At 41.4% G+C, this 22,601-nt stretch overlaps 1 protein-coding gene across 5 annotated transcripts in view; it reads right to left on the bottom strand.

Moving 5' to 3' along the window:
- Positions 1–22,601, bottom strand: part of SPECC1L (sperm antigen with calponin homology and coiled-coil domains 1 like) — a 152,452-nt gene that overhangs the window by 53,379 nt on the left and 76,472 nt on the right. For all 5 annotated transcript variants that reach the window (XR_004262237.1, XR_004262238.1, XM_032256621.1 and 2 more), the window contains 2 exons: positions 20,732–20,823; positions 11,189–11,279 (listed from right to left, as the gene is read on the bottom strand). Coding sequence is in view for 3 of the 5 variants with exons in the window: in XM_032256621.1 (XP_032112512.1) it covers positions 11,189–11,279; positions 20,732–20,823 (183 nt within the window). In the remaining 2 variants the exon portion in view is untranslated. The remainder of the gene's footprint in view (positions 1–11,188; positions 11,280–20,731; positions 20,824–22,601) is intronic.

Raw genomic sequence — 22,601 nt, 5'->3', positions numbered from 1 at the left:
GGAGAATTGCCTGAACCCGGGAGGCGGAGGTTGCGGTGAGCCGAGATCGCGCCATTGCACTCCAGCCTGGGTTCAGGCAATTCTCCTGCCTCAGCCTCCTGAGTAGCTGGGATTACAGGCACGCACCACCATGCCCAGCTAATTTTTTGTAGTTTTAGTAGAGACGGGGTTTCACCATGTTGACCAGGATGGTCTCGATCTCTTGACCTCGTGATCCACCCGCCTCGGCCTCCCAAAGTGCTGGGATTACAGGCTTGAGCCACTGCGCCCGGCCTCAGAAAGATGTATTTTTAAATGACAGAAAGGAGCTAGCCAGTAAAGAAGATAAAGTTGAAGATATAGAAGAAGAAAATAATCAATCAAGAGCATAAGGTCAATAGCATCTGAGAAAGCCCAAGAGGAGGAGATCCAGGGCTCAGATAAATGGGTAAACCTAAACAGAGATACATTCTGATTACTTCAGACAGATACGTAACATGGGAGTCCCAGGTCTGCTAGTTAATACTCTCTAATTGCTGAAATAAACAGGTACAGGTAGTTGTCCTTTTATTGTTTCCCAAATCAAAGCTGTAGGCAAAATAGGTTTTAAAATATAAGCTTTTATTGATTGAGGCCAAGTGGCGCAGCTAAGATTTGGTAGAGAAACCCAGTCTTACTGTCTTGAAGAACCAGAGGACGTATCCTGAGACAACAACAGCAATTTGAAAGTGAGGGTGTAGGGAAAATACCAGGAAGGGGGAGCCACCAAAAAGGAGCCAAGAGTTTGTATATAAACTCTGTCCAAATCCTTCACTGACTTCTGAAGTCCACAAGTACTCATGCTCCAAAAAGCTGAATTAAGGACAAAATAACCAAACAGGTATTTCAGCTGCAGGGAGAGTTTGGAGTCTGAGGTGAGTTAAGATAACTGCTAAAACAAACACCAATACTTTGCAGAGGAATGTAAAAGAATCAAGACTCTCAGCCAGGCGCAGTGGCTCACACCTGTAATCCCAATACTCTGGGAAGCTGAGGCAGGAGGACTGCATGAGCCCAGGAGTCTGAGACCACCAGCTTGGGCAACAGAGCAAGATCACATCTCTACAAAAACATTAGCTAGACATGATGATGCACATCTGTAGTCTTAGCTACTTGGGGACTGATGTGGGAGGACAGCTTGAGCCCAGGAAGTCAAGGCTACACTGAGTTAGGATCATATCACTGCACTCCAACCTGGGCGACAGAGTGAGACCCTGTCTCAAAATACAAACAAACAAACAAACAAAAAAAACCCCTCTAAAATATGTGATTCTTATGCCCAAGACACAACTCAAAATTACTAGACATACAAAGAAAAAAGAAAGTGAGCCATACTCAAAAGAAATGGAAACCTACCTGAAGATGCTACGTGCTAGAAATGGCAGAAATGAACTTAAAAGCAGCTATTAGAAATATGATCAATGTTATAAAGGAAAATATGCCCTCAGTGAATGAACAAACAGAAAGCTCAGCTGAAAGCACTGTAAGAGGGTAACAAAGGCTTTCTCAATGAGATAAAATGCAAAGGACTGCCTAAAACTGAAATTGGAATAGGCATTAAGAAAAGTCCTCTGGAAAACTATTTCCCACTCTAAACACAAAGTATTAGTGGAGACACTGGAAGCCTGTTCTGCACTGAAGGTAACTACAGCAACAACAAACCTCAAACTCAGCCCAGCTCCTGAGCAGAGTAAGTCAAACTCCCACATTTAAAGACCTAAGTAGAAGAAAAGAGGTGTCCATTTCAAGGCATATTATCTATCTACTGTCCATATAAGATGTCTAGCTTTCAACAAAGAATTGTAAAATACACAAAAAGCAGGAAGAAGCCAACATACCCAGCTCACTACACCAAGATACAAAGTAATCAACAAAAACCCAATGACACAGATACTGGAACTATCTACAGGGCTTTTACAATAACTATGATTAATATATCATTTTTAAAGAAAAATTTTATAGAGATGAGGTCTCACTATGTTGCCCAGGCTAGTCTTAAACTTCTGGGCTCAAGCAATCTTCTTCCCTCAGCCTCCCTAGCTGCTGGGATTACAGGCATGAGCCAGTGTCCAGCCTCAGCCTTAAAATGAAAGGAAACTGTTTCATGCTACAACATGGATAAACCTTGAAAACATGATATTAAGTGTAATAAAGTCTCTAAGGGAAAAGGCAGACAATATGCAAGATTGGGAGCATTTCCTACTTGATTTTCTCTTATAGTTTCCATCTCTCTGCTAAAATTAGACAAATAAAACTGTGAAAACCATGTCTCTGGTTTTCAACTGCGGGCAAATTTGCCCCTCAAGGGATTATTAGGTTATCATCCCCATACCCCCCAGTTATGACAGTCAAAAATTAGAGGCGTTTTTGGTTGCTACAACTGGGGAAATGGGAGTGATACTGGCACTCTAGTGGGTAGAGAGCAGGGATACTGCTAAATCTCCTATAATGCACAAAATAATCCCCCCCAAACAGTTATGTGGAGGCCAATAAGGCCAAGGCTGACAAACTTTAACCTAAGGCAACCACTGAAAGAATTTAATGGGTACAAATAAAAAGTCAGTAAGGGAGATAAAACAATTAAAAAATGGTCAAGAGAAGGCAGAAAAAGGAAAAAGAAGCAGAATAGATGGGTCAAATACAAAACATGACAAGGTGGTAGATTTTAATCTAATCACAACAATAATCATATTAGATGAGAATGGTCTAAATCCACCAATTAAAAGATAAAATGTCAGAATGAATAAAAAAGACTAAACTATAAACTGTCTATAAGAAACTTACTTTAAATTTCAGAACAAGGGATACTATCAGAGATTAAAAAGAAAAAAAATGAATAAAGGCGCTAGTTCTTTAAGAAGACGTAACATTCCCAAATGTGTATGCATCTACCAACAGAGCTTTAAGACACATGAGGCAAAACTGATAAAACTAAAAGGAGAAATAAATCCATAACTAGACTTTCAGAGTTCAAGACTATTCTCTCAGTAATTGCTAGAAACGAGCAGACAGAAAGAAAATGAGTAAATATAGAAGACCTAGACTTAAACAATACAACCAACTAGATCTAACTGATTATTTATTTATAAAACACTCTGCCCAATAACAGCAAAATAAAAACATGCTGCTAAGTGAGAGAAGCAAGACTTAAAAAAAAAAAAAAAGTGTATGCTGTATGATTTCATTTATATGTAGTCTAGAAAACGTATAACTATAGGGATGAGAAACATCAGTGGTTGCTCAGGAATGGGCTGTATGGTAGGTTGACTACAAAAGATTAGCCTGAGGGAATTTTGGGTGTGATGGAACTCTTGTGTACAGAACTGTATAACTATGATGACGGACAAACGGCTATGGTTTGTCAAAACCCACAAACTCTACACCAGAGATTTTTATCATATGTAAATTTTTTTAATCAACCAGAACAAGGGGGATGGAGGGAGAGGAGGAGAGGAGAACAGAATGCAGACTATGACAAATTAATCTAACTGCATTATAAAAGCATGACAGATCAACTGAAGGGAGGAGGGAAAGGGAACTGGCCTAAGTAGCTCTGAGGAAAAGAAGTGTTTTGGCTAGATACTATAAGGTTAAAGACAAAAACAACTCTACACAAACACTGGAGTTGGTAAATTTACTTCTCACAAATAAAACCAGTTTTATTCTCACAGGGTTATGGCTTAATAGCTCTGAAGCTACTGTTTATGTATATTAAGGTTGAACAAATAAGTAAATATACTACAGATAATGAGAGACAGGTTTCTCACCCCCAAAAGAAAGAAGTTACAGGTAAGAACAGGGAGGCTGGAATGAACCCTTTGGTGATGGCTTTGAGTCAGGTATCAGTACAAACTTACAGTTTTTGATAAATAGGCAGGCAGACAGACAGATAAGATAGGCAGGTAGGTAGGAAGACAGGCAGCTGGCTAGGTAGGTGGGTGAGTGGATAGGTGGATAGACAAGATAGGTAGACAGACAGACAGACAGACAGAATAGTGTATATACATGGGTTGGTACATATACATACAATTTCCCTAGTTCTATCCAGGGAGGGACTAAAGGCTGTGAAACCCCAGTAGCAATGAGCACATCTAGCGCCTGGATCTTGGTTTCTCAATGCTATCCTCTAATAAAAGTAGCCAGAACTCGACCAAGCCTGTTGGCTCATGCCTGTAATCCCAGCATGAGGCCAAGGCAGGTGGATTACAAGGTCAGGAGTTTGAGACCAGCCTGGACAACATGGTGAAACCCCATCTCTACTAAATATAGAAAAAAATTAGCTGGGCGTGGTGACATGCGCCTGTAATCCGAACGACTTGGGAGGCTGAGACAGAAGAATTGCTTGAACCCAGGAGGTGGAGGTTGCAGTGGCCCAAGAAAGTGCCATTGCACTCCAGTGGCAGGGCGAGACTCTGTCTCAAAAAAAAAAAAAAAAAAAAAAAAAAGTAACCTGAACTCCTTAGAGAAATGGTTGACTCCAGGACTGGTGCAGGAAGAAAAAAAAAAAACAAGATGAGACTGGAGCATCTTATGATGCCAGTAAGTACTTCAACGGGTGGAGGGAAGGTGCACTGAAGGAGCAAGGAGTCAGTGTGAAAGATCTCCTAACAGCCTCTGATGGAATAATGTGACAACAAAACAAATAAAAATGGTAGTACACTGTAATCCAAGTAATAAATATCTATGAGTCTATACTAATATAAATAAATGATGTAAACAGAATAATTTATATAAATAATTCCTTACAGATGGAATGAGGAAATAGAAAGCCACCAGGAAAACACCACAGTAACAACTGTGGCTCATGCCTGTAATGCTAGCACTGTTGAGAGGCCAAGGTGGGCAGATCACTTAAGGTCAGGAGTTCGAGACCAGTCTGGCTAACATAGTGAAACTCCATCTCTACCAAAAAATACAAAAAATTTAGCTGGGTGTGATGGTGTGCGCCTATAATCCCACTGTAATGCCAGTGACTCGGAAGGCTGAGGCACAAGAACTGCTTGAGCCCAGGAGGTTGCAAGTGAGCCGAGATAGCGCCATTACACTCCAGACTGGGTGACACAGTGAGATCTTGTCTCAAAAAAAAAGGGAAAAAACCCATAAACTCAACTTAAATCAGGAGAAAATATCAAACAAGCCCATACTGAGAGACAGTCTGCAAAATAACCAGTATTTTTCAAAAGTGTTGAGGTCATGAAAGATAGGAAAAGAGTGAGAAGCAGTTGCAGACTGGTGGGACTAATGAGGTAAGACAACTAAATGGCAAGTAGGACCCTAGATTTTATCCTAGAATTAGAAAAGGACATTAGTGGAAAGACTGGTAAAATCCAAATAAATTCTGCAGGTTAATAATATTTTACTGATATTAATTTCTTACTTTTGACAATTGTTCTACAGTTATGTAGGATGTTCCTGTAAGAGAAGCTGGGGGAAGGAAACTCTAATTTTTTTTTAAGTGTAAACTTATTTCAAAAGGAAGAGTTTAAACACACAGAGAGACAGAACACCTTAAATACTGATATACATGTTGAAGGAATGGTAACTTACTTTGTGATAAAGCAAATATAAAACAATGCGACGGAATCTAGGCTGTATGTGGATAATTCACGGCACAAGTTCTTGCAACTTTTCTGTATGTTTGAACATTTTCATCATAATATGTTGGGGAAAAAAATAGGAGCCAAGATATTCTGATTTTTATCAAGACAAACACCAAGAACCACAGGGAAGAGGAAGAAGAGGTGGGGAGTGCCTAAATATCCAATTGAACTGTAAAGTGCAGGAGGGAAGGATTTCTATCTCAATTCATCCTGAGACGTTCATGGCCTGAGGCTAGATCTGAAGCTGAGGCAGAATCTGATTTAGAGTAAAAAAGGAAAATTCTGTGAAACTTTTTAAACAGAAGGTTTGGCTTTCCAGTAAAACCTCCTAACTTCATACAAATTTATGGTATGTACCCATAACATAAATCAATTTTTCTCAAAATACTCAGTTTATAAAAATCTCTAGCATCAAGTAACACAATTTAGACAGATAATAATGGTATGAATTTCCTTACAGAACACAACTACACTTAGACTAATCAACTTCCTAAGGTCTGAGCTGAGGCACACAGGCAATCCCCAGGGTTCTCAACCATTTACAACAACCAACTGAGGTTTATGCTTAACATTCTGGAGCTTACCTGGTCACTGTGCACTTTTAGACTACCTGTATCCATGTACTTGGTAGCAGAATCTGTGCTTTTCTGCTTAGGGCACAAATGCTAATTCATACACTATCTACAAGGTGGATAGTGTAGAAGGTGATACCAGTCACAACCCCAGGCATTTAATTCAACTGCTGGTAATACCAACAAAAAAATATTTGATTAAGTGTATTTATATAATAAGATTTCTCTGGTATGAAACATTTTCCTGCAAGTGCATGATGCTAAAAGATAAAAAACCACCTATTGTAGAACAAGAGGCAGCAACGTTTTAAACTTCAGTAATGAAGCCACTAAAATTTTTAAAACAAAAATTACACACTATATTTTAAAATTTTAAAGTAAATAAGACAACCAAGGAAGAAAAGCAGTTCAAGACAGAGCTCAAAAATCCTACTCTCATCACAGTTTGGAAAACCAAGGTGGCCTTTCATGGCCACGAATCATTTGGTTGTTCTTAGTTTTCTGAATGGTTCCTTTCTCAAATGACTATTCAAGATAAAAGGTCACAGTATCAACTACTGTGATACAGATTCACCTAAGTGTGTTTGTTTCCCTTCTCCCGTATTTGCAATGTTTCAACCAGGCTCCACTAAGGCATGACAACAGACTTAAGTATAGAATGAGACCACCATTACACAGACTGATGGCACGTACCCCATACTGCTGGCACTACCATTTGATGCATCACCAGATGATAAATAAGAGCCAGGAATAGAATCTTAATGCATTTAATCTGTCTTCGATAACCTTGGCCTACAGGCCTTCCATACCCATTCCCTACCCACAAAAGCCAAGGTTACAGAAATAATTAAATGGTAGTCTTTCCACAATAATATTCCAAATTTACCCATTCCTAAGAGTCACTTGGGGGGCTTGTGAAAATGGTATATCCAAGCTTCCTTTCCCGGGTAGTCTACGTGAGTAGATCTGAGGGAAGGCCATATGGGGAGGCCTGAAATCCCATATTTTAACAAATGACTCAGGTAAGCTTGGGAGACACTACTGGTGCTGGCTTCTCCTGGTAAACCTCACCCTGCTCTGACCCCATCAAGATAAGCCTGGTAAGCAGCAGTAGAGAGTGGAGAAGGCCTCAAGGGTTGGCTTCAGCTGAGCTCAGGAGGTATGGGAAGGCCCTGAGCCATTTCTGAGTGCAGCACTCCACTCTCCTCAGAGGCCACCTTGAACATGGAGCATCAGTGTGCTCTGATGCCCCAGGATCACCTCAGTACCCTCAGATGAGGGTCTCTCCTCCTCCTGGGCTTTCTCAGGCTTGCAGCTACACCACTGCACCCACACTGGACTCAACGGCTTTAGGGCAATGGCACAGCGTTATGCTTACTCTCAGAGGCTGCTGCATGCTTGCACTGGCTCTGATCACACCTGATCCAGACTGAAGAAGGTCAAAAGGCTAACTACTGACAAAACCAGGGCACACCTACCAAGCAGCACAGTGGAAATGTTCCTGAAATCCTGGTTTCAATCTCTGCCTTCAACACAGAGAGCTTTTTAAAGATGCCTAGGACACAACTTGTGTGGGTGCTTTAGTTATTTGCTGGCAGCTAAGCAAAATCCTACAGGCAATTCAGGCATCTAAAATCTTTGACTTGTGGACCAATAAGAGCTATCACTCTCAGAAACTTGTACTACTTAGAAAAAGTTCACACATAAAGTAATAAAATCGAACATCAAACACTTACTATGGGCTAGAATTTGTGCTAAGCACTTTACAAGCTTTAATTCTTCTTTCTTTCACTCATCTCTCAATTTTTCATCAAGAGTCCAGTACTTCTACGGTGCTGAGGATGCCTTGGTGAATAAAACAGACACCAATCTTGCCTTATGGGCCTTACAATTCAGGGAAATGACAGAAAGACAATAAAAATTATAGACAAACCATACGGGTTGTTAGAAGGGGACCAGTGATAAGGAGAGCAAGCAGAGAAAGGGGTGTGTGGGAGGAGGAGTGGTTTCCATCTTTAAATATGGTGGTGCTCAGGGCCTTGCTGAGGAGATTCGGTCTGGCAGAGGGTTCCAGCAAAGGAAGCACCAGTGCAAGGTTTCTAAGTCAGGAGCATGTCCAAGTGCCCAGGGACAGCAGAGAAATCCATGTGGTGAGGCAGTGTGAGCAAGAAAGCGAGGAGGCTAGAGAGGACACTGAGGCCAGGCTGGGAGGGTCTGGCGGCCCCTGAGAGAATTCTGACTCTTCCTCTGAAAGAAACGGGTGCAGTGGAGGGTTTGACTAGAGCAGTAGGTTTAAATTTCTGTTTTCCAAGCTATAGTGTCAAGAATAGACAGTGAGCGTGATTATGAATCTTTTCATAATCTGATCTTTTCATAATCCCTGGTGGCTTACATCAGGGAGGTGACAGTAGAGAAAAGAGCAATGCTCTTAATCCAGACATATTTTGAAAGTAGAGCTGATGGGATTTCCTAAACAGCTGAACAAGTCTAAGATGAAGAAGGGAGTTAAGGATGACTCCAAAGTTTCTGAGGATGAAACCACCATGAATGGAGATGGGGAAGGCAGATTACATGTAGAACAAGTTTGGAAAATGAGGGAATCTTGTCCTGGACACACTCTCTGAGAATATACAATATCAAAATGGAGATGTCAAGTAGGCAATTGGATATATGAATCTAGAGTCCAGGGGAGAACAACAGGCAAGAGATGCAAATCTAACAGTCCTCAGCACAAAAGGAGTATTTAAAGTCATGAGAGACAGTATACAATAACAGAGAGTGAGGACAAAGAGCAAACGCCCAGACTGAGCTCTGAGCCACACCTCCATGTACAGGTCAGGAAGAGAAAAGCCAGGCGGGGCGTGGTGGCTCATGCCTATAATCCCAGCACTTTGGGAGGCCAAGGCAGGTAGATCACCCCGAGGTAAGGAGTTTGAGGCCAACCTGGCCAAAGTGGTAAAACCCTGTCTCCACTAAAAATACAAAAATTAGCCGAGCATGGTGGTCTGTACCTGTAATCCAGCTACTTGGGAGGCTAAGGCAGGAGAATTGCTTGAACCCAGGAGGCAAATGTTGCAGTGAGTAGAGATCGTGCCACTGCACTCCAGCCTGGCTGTGAGATTCCGTCTCAAAAAACAAAAACAAAAACAAAAAAAGAAAAAAGCCACAAAGGAGATGGAGGAGAAGCAGCCTGACAGAGAGGAGAAGGCACAGGAGTGTAGTATAAGGGAAACCAAAAAGAATGTCCTAGACGACAGAGCGCTCAACAGTGCCAAACGGTGCTGACAGGTCACATCAGATTAGGACTGAGCTGGCTGGGTTGGGGACAAAGCAGTCCTTGACAACCTCAGCAACCACAGGGGTTAAGAGCCCAGGAACCCAGCAAGCTAGGTATTCATTATCAATTTACAGATGAGGAGACAGCACCAAAAAAGGTTGAGGTTAACAGCCAGGTCATGGCAAGGCCAAGATCTCTGCTCCACACACACATGCAAATCTTTTGTGGGTTCATCTGGGAGGTGAGATATAAAGAGAGGAAGGAGAGATGCAGAGAATTTGGGTTAAGAAAACTAAACCTTCCACTATTTGTTCCCTTAGCAAAACCTTCTGAGGGGAGAAAAGAGCTTAGCCAATGACTGACAAATGAACCAGAAGCCAAGAAGCAGGGCAGAAGGCAAGTCATTGTGCCAGGAAGGTAGTAGCAGCACTATCTTGTGTTCTATTGTCCCTAAATGTGTACAAAACCAGCTTATCGGAACACTGAAGACTGACAGATATAGGGCCAGTTCTACTGCCAAAGTGAACTCTTCAGGCCCTGGTGCTACATGGAGCCCAGGGAGCCAGTCCTGTGGGTTCTTTAATTGGATACTTTCCACAAGTCTGCTTATTTCTGACCCAAACCTGTTTGAAACCTTCTAGTCTAACATACAGAGCCTAACTTGCACAACTGAGAATTCCTGAAGAAACTGGCCTGCATCAGCTAGGAGCCCTCAGGCCCTGAGAGGACATTTGGGAATATTGCCACACCCACCCCAAATGAAGCACTGCTTTTCCAGCACCACGCCTTGATGTTGCAGTTCATCTTTCCAACGCGCACTTCACTACCGCATATGAAGAGGTAGTGTGGGGGTAAGAGAAGGAGCCTCAACCTCAAAAGGTGGAATACTTGGGTTCTGGTGCCAGCTCTACCATAAAAAGCTATGTGGAAGGCCAGGTAGGGTAGCTCGCGCCTATAATCCCAGCACTTTAGGAGGCTGAGGTGGGCAGATCACCTGAGGTTGGGAGTTTGAGACCAGTCTGGCCAACATGGCAAAACCCTGTCTCTATTAAAAATATAAAAATTAGCCGGGCATAGTGGTGCACACCTGTAGTCCCAGCTACTTGGGAGGCTGAGGTGGGAGCATTGCTTGAACCCAGGAGGCAGAGGTTGCAGTAAGCCAAGATTTCGCCACTGCACTCCAGCCTGGGCAATGGAGTGAGACTCCATCTCAGGAAAAAAAAAAAAAAAAAGCTGTGTGAAAACAGCAAGTTCTCCCAAGGGCTCCAAAGACTTGCTGACCCTTATCTTCCAGAGTCTCAGCTCCCTCGTGGTAAGGAAACACAGCATAGAAACCTGAAATGGGCTCTGAAGTCAAGCTGCCCTGGGCTACTGCTAAGTAACTAACTGTGTTAACCTGAGTTGAGTAAGTTAACTTCTTTAAGCCTCATTTTTAGTATCTGGAAAATGGGATGACAATAATACATATGCCATGGGAAACTGCGAAAACAGTGCCTAGCAATGGTGTACACTCTATTTCCCGTCATGAAAGATGCATTTACTCACAACTACTTTCCCCACTTGTAATTTAGATATATTTATTAGTAAACTTCTGATACAAAGGTATACCAGATTGATTGAAATAATATTAAGAGCAAAGGAAGTAATTCAGTTCCCCAAAGAAGCCAGAACAATCCAAAAATTGACAGTAAAGGTGAAATGCTGTGGCAAATGACATGTACCTTGAACAGGGATTTCCCCATAGTTTGGCCTCTTATCTGAAAGGGCTGTCAGGGGTTTGGACGTTGAGATTGGTCCACTTATGGAATGTCTCTGAAATCATAAGATAAACAATATCGAAGTTAAATCAAGTGTTGGGACTCATAAACGCCGCAGAAAATAGATATTTAGTTATAAATCTGTATTAATTTCTTCCATACTGCTAAAGTAAGGTTGTAACACACCTTACAGGCACAGACTGTGATCAATATACTTTTTTTTTTTTTTTGAGACGGAGTTTCGCTCTTGTTACCCAGGCTGGAGTGCAATGGCGCGATCTCAGCTCACCGCAACCTCCGCCTCCTGGGTTCAGGCAATTCTGCTGCCTCAGCCTCCTAAGTAGCTGGGATTACAGGCACGTGCCACCATGCCCAGCTAATTTTTTGTAGTTTTTTAGTAGAGACGGGGTTTCACCATGTTGACCAGGATGGTCTCGATCTCTTGACCTTGTGATCCACCCGCCTCGGCCTCCCAAAGTGCTGGGATTACAGGCTTGAGCCACCGCGCCCGGCCAATATACTTTATTTTTAAATTAGACTTTTTATTATGGGATAATTATAGACTCATATGCAGTTGTAAGAATATAGCGAGATCCTATGTACTCTTTACTCAGTTTCCTCCAGTGGTACTACCTTATATACCTATAGTAAAATGTCAGCAGGATTTTGACATTAGCCAAGATACTGATACAGCCATATCTTATATAGTCATACATATTAATACAGTCAAGATACAGAACATTTCCATTACCGGAAGGATCCTTCCTGGGGTCCTTTTATAGTCACACCCCTCTCCCCATCCCCAATCCCATATCATTGACCCCTGGCAACCACTGGTATTCTAAATGTGGTTTCATTATTTTGTTGGAAGAGAATCTTTAATATATCACAATCCAGTTCACTAAATATAAAAACACTAAATATAAAAACATGTTCCAAAATGAAATGGGGATGTGCTCTTTTTGTAATTTTACTGCCCATTCAAGCCCTGGTTCAAATAGATCTCAATTCTGCCACCTGCTCGCTAATGCTACTACAGCAACTGCCCAGTACAGCCTGTCATCTCAGTGCAGCATTATACCAACGCTTGTCACTGGCTTTCTCATCTCCAGACTTCTGCATACGCAAGCAGCCAGAAGAATCCACTATGAACACTTACAACCCCTCAGCTCTCCTGCCACCTCTACATGATGCTCAAACACCACCATTTACTATCACGCAGACCACGTTGCTTGTCTGTTTTTCTTGTGCTTCATTCCCACAGCTTTCCCCTAGTCCTTTTTATCTGGCTAACTTCTAACCACTCCTTTCATATTCCCAGCAGAAATGTGTACAAGGTCCAGCTTCTCCACATCCCTACCACGCTTCAGATCATCATCCTTTTAAATTCTGGCCATTCGGAAGTATACAGAATGAGATCTCATTGTGGATTTAATTTCCATTTTCCTGATGACTAATGATGTTGATCAACTTTTCATGTGCCACTGGATATTTGTATTCTTTTGGGAAGGATCTTTTTAAATCTTATGCCCACTGCCGGGAGCGGTGGCTCAAGCCTGTAATCCCAGCACTTTGGGAGGCTGAGGCGGGTGGATCACGAGGTCAGGAGATCGAGACCATCCTGGTCAACATGGTGAAACCCCGCCTCTACTAAAACTACAAAACATTAGCTGGGCATGGTGGTGTGTGCCTGTAATCCCAGCTACTCAGGAGGCTGAGGCAGGAGAATCGCCTGAACCCAGGAGGCGGAGGTTGCGGTGAGCAGAGATCGAGCCATTGCACTCCAGCCTGGGTAACAAGAGTGAAACTCCGTCTCAAAAAAATAAATAAATAAATAAATAAAAATAAAAATAAAAAATCTTACGCCCATTATTTATTGGGTTGTCTTCTTACTGAATGTAAATCTTTGTTAGATAAATGTATTACGAATATATTCTCCCCAGTCTGCAGCTTGCTTTTGTATTTTCTTAATGTCTTTCAGGGAAGTTTTAAGTTTTGATGCCCACTTAATTTATCAACTTGCTTTGATAGTTCATGCTTTTTTACATCTTAATAAATCTTTGCAGTCTTAAAGGTCATGAAGATTTTCTCTCATGTTCTCATGTAAAAACTGTATAGTTTAGCTTTTGCATTTAGGATGATAGTCTATTTCAATTTTTGTGTATGTCATAAGGTACAGGCTGAGGTTTTTTTTTTTTTCTATATAGTTATCTTGTCATTTCAGAATCTTTTCTTCAAAAGACTGTCCCTTACCCATTAAATTACTTTGGCATCTTTGTTGAAAATCAACTGGCCTACTTCTGAACTCTCTGTTCTACTGATCTCATGTCTACACTGAAACCTTTGTCAGTACCATACTGTCTTGATCACTCTAACTTTGTAGTAAGTGTTAAAATCAGGTTGCAAGAGTCCTCCAAATTTGTCCACCACTCGCACCCCTTGACCCCAATGTGTTGAATATTCAGGGCTCTTGCATTTCCATATGAATTTAATACTACCATGTCAATTTCTACCCAAAGAGCACTACTATTTTAATTGGGGTTGTGTTGAATCTATAGACCAATTTAAAGGACTACTACAAGATATTAACAATATTGAGTCTTCCAATCTATAAATGACATCACTTTTCATTTATTACTTCAATTTCTCTCTGCAGTATTTTATTGTTTTCATTGCACAGGTTGTGCACACATTTCATTATATTTATTGCTAAGTATTTCAATTTCCAATTATTCATGCTAATATACAGAAAAACAAACAACTTTTGTATAGGACCTTGTGTAAACCTTAACACTGCTCAACTCAAAAAGCTTTTGTGTGGACTCCTTAGGATTTTCTACATAAATAATCATGTTATCTGCAAATAATGACAGTTTTACTTTACCTTTTCCAAATCTGTATTTATTTATTTTTGGGGGGGGGTCTTATGCAATTGCACAGGGCAAGAGCTCAAGCAAAATGCTGAACAAAAGTGGTGAGAGTGGGTCTCCTTGCCTTGCTCCTGATGCTGGTGGGAAAACATCCAGTCCCCACATTAAGTATGATGCTAGCTGTGGAGTTCCCACAGGTCCCTTTCTATTTCTAGTTTGCTAAAGAGTTTTACTATGAATGGATGTAAAACTTTGTCAAATGCTGAGATTAATGGTTTTTTTCTCTTTTATTCTGTTGAAGTAAATTTTAAACTTGCACCCCTGGGATATACCACACTTGGTAGTGATGGACGATCGTTTTTATATATTGCTGGACTCAGGACTCAGTTTGTTAATGTGTGCTTTTATATTGCATCCATAACCATCTATAATCACGAGGAATGTTGGCTAGCAGTTTTCTTTGTTTGCAATGTCTTTGTCTGGTTTTGCTATCAGGTAATGCTAGCTTCCTAAAATGAACTGGAAAGTCCTTTTACTCTTCTGTTTTCTGAAAGACTATATACAATTAGAATTATTTCTTCCACAAAGGTTTGATTCAATTCACTAGTAAAACCAACTGGGCTTGAAATTTTCTTTGTGGGAAGACTTTCTATTTTCAACTTTAATTCTGAAATAATTATAGATTCCCAGGAAGTTGTAAAGATATTACAGCAAAGTCCCATAATACTCCTCATCCACTTTCCCCCAACTGTCTGCTGATAATAATGAATTCCCTCAGCTTCCGTTTGTCTAACAAATTTTAGTTTTACTTTTTTATTGAAAACACAGAATTTTACGTTGACAGCGTTCTTCTTTCAGCATCTGAAAACCCCATTTTGGGATACAAAAATTAGCTGGGCGCCATGGCATGCACCTGTAGTTCCAGCTACTTGAGAGGCTGAGGCACAAGAGTCGCTTGAACCCAGGAAGTAGAGGTTGCAGTGAGCCAAGGTCATGCCACTGCATTCCAGCCTGGGCAACAGAACTAGACTCTTACCTCAAACAAACAAACAAACAAATGCATGAAAAAAAACCATTTTGTTGTCTTCTGACTTGCACAGTTTCTAACTAGAAGTCTGTGATCATTTTTACCTGCCTGTCCTTTAGAGTTTCTTATCACCGATTTTCAGAAATGCTTTACTGGGCATGGAGGTGAAGGTATTTGTTATTTACATATGCTTATCTTGCTTTAGCTTCTGGATTTTCTTGGAACTGAGTATATAATTTCCATTAAATTTGACAGATTTTGGTTATTATTTCTTTAAATTAAAAAAAAAAAAAACCACCTTTTTTTTTCCTTGAGAAGGAGCCTCGCTCTGCCGCCCAGGCTGGAGTGCAGTGGTGCGATCTTGTCTTGGCTCACTGCAACCTCTGCTTCCCAGGTTAAAGTGATTCTCCTCTCTCAGCCTCCCGAGTAGCTGGGACTATAGGCACCCACCACCATGCCTGGCTAATTTTTTGTATTTTCAGTCGAGACAGGGTTTCGCCATGTTGTCCCGGCTGGTTTCGAACTCCTGAGCTAATCTGCCCACCTTGGCCTCCCAAAAGTGCTGGGATTACAGGTGTGAGCCACCACACCCCACCTATTTCTTCAAATGTTTTTTCAGACACACTTCTCACCCTGCTCCCTGACCCACCTTTTTTTTTCTTGGGCTCCAATTTCAGGTATGTAGGACCATCTAATTTAATCCCACAAGTGAGGGACTCACTTCATTTTTTTCCCAGTCTTTTTTCCTCGCTGTTACTTATTATGGACATATCCTACTGCTATGCCCTCAAATATACGGATCTTTTCCTCTACTCTTTTTTTTTTTGAGATGGAGTCCTGCTCTGTTGCCTAGGCTGGAGTCCAATGGCGTGATCTCAGCTCACTGCAACCTCTGCCTCCCAGGTTCAAGCCATTCTCCTGCCTCAGCCTTTGAGTAGCTGGGATTACAGGCGCACATCACTGTGCCTGGCTAATTTTTTTTGTACTTTCAGTAGAGACAGAGTTTCCACATGTTGGCCAGGCTGGTCTCAAACTCCTGACCTCAGGTGATCCACCCACCTTGGCCTCCCAAAGTGCAGGGATTACAGGTGTGAGCCACCACACCTGGCCTCTGTTCTTTTTCATATCTTCCACTTCTCTCTTCATCTGTGCATGTTTCCCTTCACATACTTAAGCACAGAGATCATATTACATCATTGTATACTAATTCCATCATTTCTATCCGTTCTAGGTCTGCATCTATTGACTGATTTTTCCCCTGGTTATAGGTGACATTTTCCTCCTTCTTCATTGTCTAGTAATTTTTTTTTTTTTTTTTTTTTTGAGACGGAGTTTCGCTCTTGTTACCCAGGCTGGAGTGCAATGGTGCGATCTCAGCTCACCGCAACCTCCGCCTCCTGGGTTCAGGCAATTCTCCTGCCTCAGCCTCCTGAGTAGCTGGGATTACAGGCACGTGCCACCATGCCCAGCTAATTTTTTGTATTTTTAGTAGAGACGGGGTTTCACCATGTTGACCAGGATGGTCTCGATCTCTTGACCTCGTGATCCACCCGCCTCGGCCTCCCAAAGTGCTGGGATTACAGGCGTGAGCCACCGCGCCCGGCCTTGTCTAGTAATTTTTAATTGTATGCCAGATTATGTATATTATCAATTCCTATATTTTGCTGTATTCCTTTAAAAATTATTACTTTGATTTGACAAGTAGGTAAGCTACTATGTTACTTATCTGCGCTTCATGACAAATTACTCCAAATCTTTAGTGGCTTAAGACAATCCATTTATGATCTCATAGTTCCTGTGGATCAGAAAGCTTAGCTGAGTGCCTCCAGCTCAAGGTCTGGCACAAGGAGGCAATGAAGTCATCAGCAGGGCTGCAGTTATCTTGAGGATTGACTAGAGGAAGATCTGCTTCCAAGCTCATCTACATGGCTGCTGGCAAGCGTCAGATCTGTTCCCACACTTACTAATGTGGGCCTCTCTGCAGGGCTGGCTCACAATATGGGAACTGGGCTTCCCCAGAGGAAGTGGCTCTAAATGATAGCAAGAGGGAGCATTCAAGGCAGAAACAAAGCTTTTTATAACTGCATTTTACAAGTGATAACCTTATCCCACTACTTCTTTTGCTTTGCCATATTCACTGGAAGCAAATCACGAACTGTAGCCAACATTCAACAACAGCAAATTACACAAGCAGCGACTGCTACCAGTTGGGGAATCACTGGGGAACATTTTAGAGGCTGCCTACTACAGCTACTTAGGAATCTCCTTGGTCCTTCTGCATCTTTTTTTTTTTTTTTTTGAGACAGAGTCTCCCTCTGTTGCCCCGGCTGGAGTGCAGTGGTGTGATCCCGGCTCACTGCAATCTCCGCCTCCTGGGTTCAAACAATTCCCCTGCCTCAGCCTCCTCAACAGCTGGGACTACAGGTGTGCATCACCACACCCGGCTAATTTTTTGTATTTTAGTAGAGATAGGGTTTCACCACATTGGCTAGGATGGCCTCCCTCTCCTGACCTTGTGATCCGCCCGCCTTGGCCTCCCAAAGTGCTGGATCACAGGCGTGAGCCACCGCACCCAGCCCTTCTGCATCTTAAAGTTCTGTTAGCGCAGATCTAGAATAGTATTTACTCTGAGGCTATTTAGTTCTATAATACTTTCAGATGTAGTCCTTTAGGAGTCTACACTGAATGCCATCTATTCATAGAGGTCTCTCCACAGTGGCTGGTGGGAACACAAATGATTCCCTGCCCTAGGTAAACTACCTGGAAGTGTTAGCCTAATAGCTCCCTGTTCCTGGAAATTGTTCCTGGAAAATTATTCTTGCCCAGCCTTGTGGGGTTTCACCCCATGCATGTACAGATTGGTATTCAGGCAAAGACCCAAAGGGATGCCTATGTAGATTTCTATACTCCTTTCTCTATGCAGCTCCCTCCTCCCAGTATCTGCCCTGCAAATTCAAGCAGTATCATTTTCCTTGAATATTTTGTGTCTACTCAGATCTAGTTGGTTTTCCCTTCCCTGCTCCAATGTAGGTTCATCCTCCCTGCACCACCATCTGGAAATTGCCTCCAGCAAAAGACTGTGAGGCGCAGTAGGATTTACCTCATTTTAAAATTCTTGTTCAGGATCACAGCTTTGTACAATGTCTGAAAATAACTGCTTCCTATATTTTGTCCATCTTTCTATTAATAGTTGTTTGTGACAGCAGAATAATCCAGCCTGTTACTCTCACATAGCTAGGAGTAGAATTCCTCCCCAGGGAGTTTTGAAAACCTAATGATCCCAATCCTGGGCCCTAGTCCCCAGAGATTCTGGTTTACCAGGATGAGGTCTCAGAGTTTTACGTGTTTAAAAACTCTCCACATCATTTTTATATGCAATTAGGTTTGAGAAGCACTGTATAACCTAATCATGTACTATAAAGCTACTGAATATAGCTCACAATTATTAGTTTTTTGCAACTTATAGAAATGTGTTTTTCCACCTCCTATCTTTGCAAAGATTTACAAAGTGATTTACATTAAATGTCAACTGATAAAACACCACTTAAAGAAAGTTCATCTTATTTGAAGTTTATTACATTTGGCATCTTTATTTTGCTTTTATCTGTATCTTCAGAACTTTAGATGAAGTTTGATGAATAGAGAGCACATAAAAAAGTATTAAATCAGCTAGGCGCTGTGGTTCATGCTTGTAATCCCAGCACTTTGGGAGGCTGAGGTGGTAGATCGCCTGAGGTCAGGAATTTGAGACCAGCCTGGCCAACATGGTAAAATCCTGTCTCTACTAAAAATACAAAAATTGTGTGGTGGTGTACACCTGTAATTCCAGCTACTTGGAGGCTGAGAAGTAAGAATCACTTGAAACCAGGAGATGGAGGTTGCAGTGAGCTGAATCACGCCACTTCACTTCAGCCTGGGCAACAGAGTGAGACTCCGTCTCACACACACAAAAAAAAAGGTCATTAAATTGGATAGGTGGAATACAGTATTCCCTTCCCTTCTTTTTAGGTTACGACATAATGCCAGGTGGTGGCTCATGCCAGTAATTCCAGCACTTTGGGAGGCCAAGGCAGGTGGATTGCCTGAGCTCAGGTGCTCAAGACCTGCCTGGGCAACATAGTAGAACCCTATCTTTATCAAAACACAAAAAATAGCTGGCACACGCCTGTGGTCCCAGCTACTTGGGAGGCTGAGGTGGGAGGACTGCTCAGGCCTAGGAGGCAGAGGTTGTACAGCGAGCTGAGATTGTGTCACTGTACTCCAACCTGGGTGACAGAGTGAGACCCTGTCTTGGGGAGGAAAAAAAAAAAAGACATAACATCTTGTATATGCATGCAAAGGCAAAGCCACTAACTCACAACAATATAAATGCACAGGGAGCACACTAGTAAACACAGCACAAATGTCTCAACTCCAAATGAAAATGCTCCGCAACACCATTATTTTAGGGAAGAGGTGTAGCCAAGGCTACCCTGTATCACAGGATAATGGGTTTTAGGCCATATTTCCTTTGGCTGCTCTCACCTATGTGGAAATACTCTGCCCTCAGCTACACTATCCAAAAGTGGCTGAATAAAATGCACAATGAGGAGCCTCTTGAGCACTACGGAATAACAGCCCTCTGCCCCGCTTCTCAACTGCATTCTGCAATGGTACAGAAGAGCTACTTTTGAAACTGGTTTATAATGGATCAGTAATGACTTGTGCTGGACCTGTTACAAAACAGCCCTCAAGAATCACACTTCTCTGAATTCATGCCTTGTGCATCCCTTCCACTCTGAATCAGAGCTGCCCTGTGACTTGCCTGGACTAAAATAGCAAGACAGAAGTGTCACTATCCAACTTCCAAGCTTAGGTGCTCAGAGGCATTGCTAACTTTGATCTTCAGTCTCTTAGAGCTGGAGATACCATGCTGTGAAGGAGCCTGAGAAGACAAATCACATGGAGAAAGCGGCCCAGGAATCCCGCTGAGCCCAGGCCCCATCCCACCCTCTCTGTGAATGCAACTGCCGGATGGGCCCAAGAAAGCCAGCAAAGAACTGCCTAGTCAACTAACTCAGAAATGTGAAAACCAATACAATTGTTATTTTAAGCCACTAAGTTCTGAAGTGATTTGCTATGCAGTAAAGGCTGAGACATGGCAACCACATATTCTACTTAGAGACACCTCTGTGTCTTACTGTAGTGACTAAAGTCACTAAAGCCAGACAGTCTAGCTTTGAACCCCAGCTCCCTCACTTAACTGCATGAACCTCAGCAAGTTACTTAACCTTTCTGGGCCTCAGTTACCACATGTGAAAAATATAGATAAGAACAGCACCTAATACCCAAGAGTTGTAAGGATTAAATGAGTTAACATTATAAAGTATTCAGAACAGTGTAGAACACATAGCAAGTGTTATTATTAGAGTCTAACAGAATAACACAATTTACACCTATATAATTTATATCAATTAAAGATATTTACAGTATTTTAGAATCAAATTCTAGATACCTCCCTACTGAGGCAGTCATTTACCCATCTAATACAGGTGTAAATGACTATGAAGAAAAGGCCTTAACTTTCAGATTCTGAGGCCCTAAGAGCCTCCTGTGGTTCCAGGCACTCACCTGCATAGGGGATACAGCTGCTGCAGGAGGGGTTTTCATAGGACTTGGACTCAAGGGTGTTCGAGGAATTGCAGCTGCAGCAGGGTTTGGTACTACGAAAACAACAAACAAAAAAGGAAATAATGTCACTGTATAGTGGAAGCTTAACTGGATTCCACTTAAGGACTCACCAGACTAACCAATGCTTTCAAATCCCCTTGGACACTGTCTTGGCTGATGTCTAACCTCTGCTACACAAGGTTAGCAGCCATGTCTTAGCACACTGGTACTTTTCCGCCCATCAGGTGAAAGAGTAGTCATGGTTATTTCCAACCCTGGTTATGGCAGTCGTTTCATTTTTGTTATTTAATTACATTACATAGTTAAAGTGCTCCATAAAGCAATGAAATTCAAGTATTAAAACCCAAGAGGAGTATTTACATAACTGTATCAGTTAAGAAGCCTGGCATGTAAACGGCGTTCAATAGTTGCATATTAAACAAAAGAATGAGGGTCGGGCGTAGTGGTTCACGCCTGTAATCCAAGCACTCTGGAGGCCAAGGTGGGCAGATCACCTGAGGTCAGGAGTTCAAGACCAGCCTGACCAACATGGTGAAACCTCATCTTTAAAAAATAAAAATAAAAAAATAAAAGAATGAGGAACTCCTGCTTGTCTTCCCTCAATTCCTCCTGTAGAGTCCATCACTTCACATTTATTTTACGATTTGTATTTAACGCAGGGATGTGTAATCACTTGTTTGCATTATCAGCCTCCTTCTCCAGAATAAACTGCTGAAAAGTAGTTTATGTTTTTAGAATGTATTAATTTCTAGATGGTTGGGGATAGCACAGCTTCTGGTAAAGGCTGCAAAAACGATTATTCATTTGATGCTGAATTAAATTAAAAATAGGATACAAAAATGAACTCAAGCCTATTACAGTGTGGCAAGATGAAGCAGATCACTGTGGACTTTTTTAATGTAGCCAATATAAACACAAATATATATACTTATATTTAGAATTGATATATTTAGATGTATTCTTATTTACTGAGATAAAATTCACGAAACAAAGTTAACCATTCAAAAATGTACAGTATAGTGGCATTTAGTACAGTCACATTATGGTGCAACCATCACTTTTACCTAGTTTCAAAACATTTTCATCATTCCAAAAAGAAACCCCAAAAGTCACTTCCCACCCACTGTCTCATCAGCCTCTGGCAATCTGCTTTCTGTCTCTATGGACTGACCTAGTGTGAATATTTAATGTAAATGGAATCTTACAATACGTGACCTGTTATGTCTGGCTTCTTTCAATTAACATAATGTTGTAAAGATTCATCCATGTTGAAGCATATGTTACTACTTCATTCTTCTTGTGGCTGAATAATATTCCATTGTACGGATATACCACATTTTGTTTATCAATTCATTGAATGCATGGATACTTGGGTTGCTTCTATCTATTAGCTATTGTGAAAAGAGCTGCTATGAAAATTTATGTACAAGCACAGATGTTTCTCAATTTATGATGGGACTTTGTTCTCATAAACCCATCATAAGCCAGTCAAAAATGCATTTAATACACCCAACCTCCCAAACATCCCAATTTAACCTAGCCTACCTTAAACCAGATCAGAACATTTACATTAGCTACAGTTAGGCAAAATCATCTAACATAAAGCCTATTTTATAATAAATAGGCTGTGTTGAATATCTCAAGTAATTTACTGAATACTGTACTGACTATGTATCACTGACACTACTGTAAAGTCAAAAAAAAAAGTTAAAGCATTGTTAAGTCAGGGACTGTATTTGTCTGATTATCTACTTTCAGTTCTTTTGCATATATAATTAGAATCGGAATTGCTGGGTCATTCACATATATT

This window comes from Sapajus apella, unplaced genomic scaffold (assembly GCF_009761245.1).
Source record: "Sapajus apella isolate SASKATOON/1434 unplaced genomic scaffold, GSC_monkey_1.0 scaffold95, whole genome shotgun sequence".
NCBI classification, from domain to species: Eukaryota; Metazoa; Chordata; class Mammalia; order Primates; family Cebidae; genus Sapajus; species Sapajus apella.
Note: the sequence above shows the minus strand (reverse complement) of the source record. Positions and strands in the feature narration are given on the sequence as shown.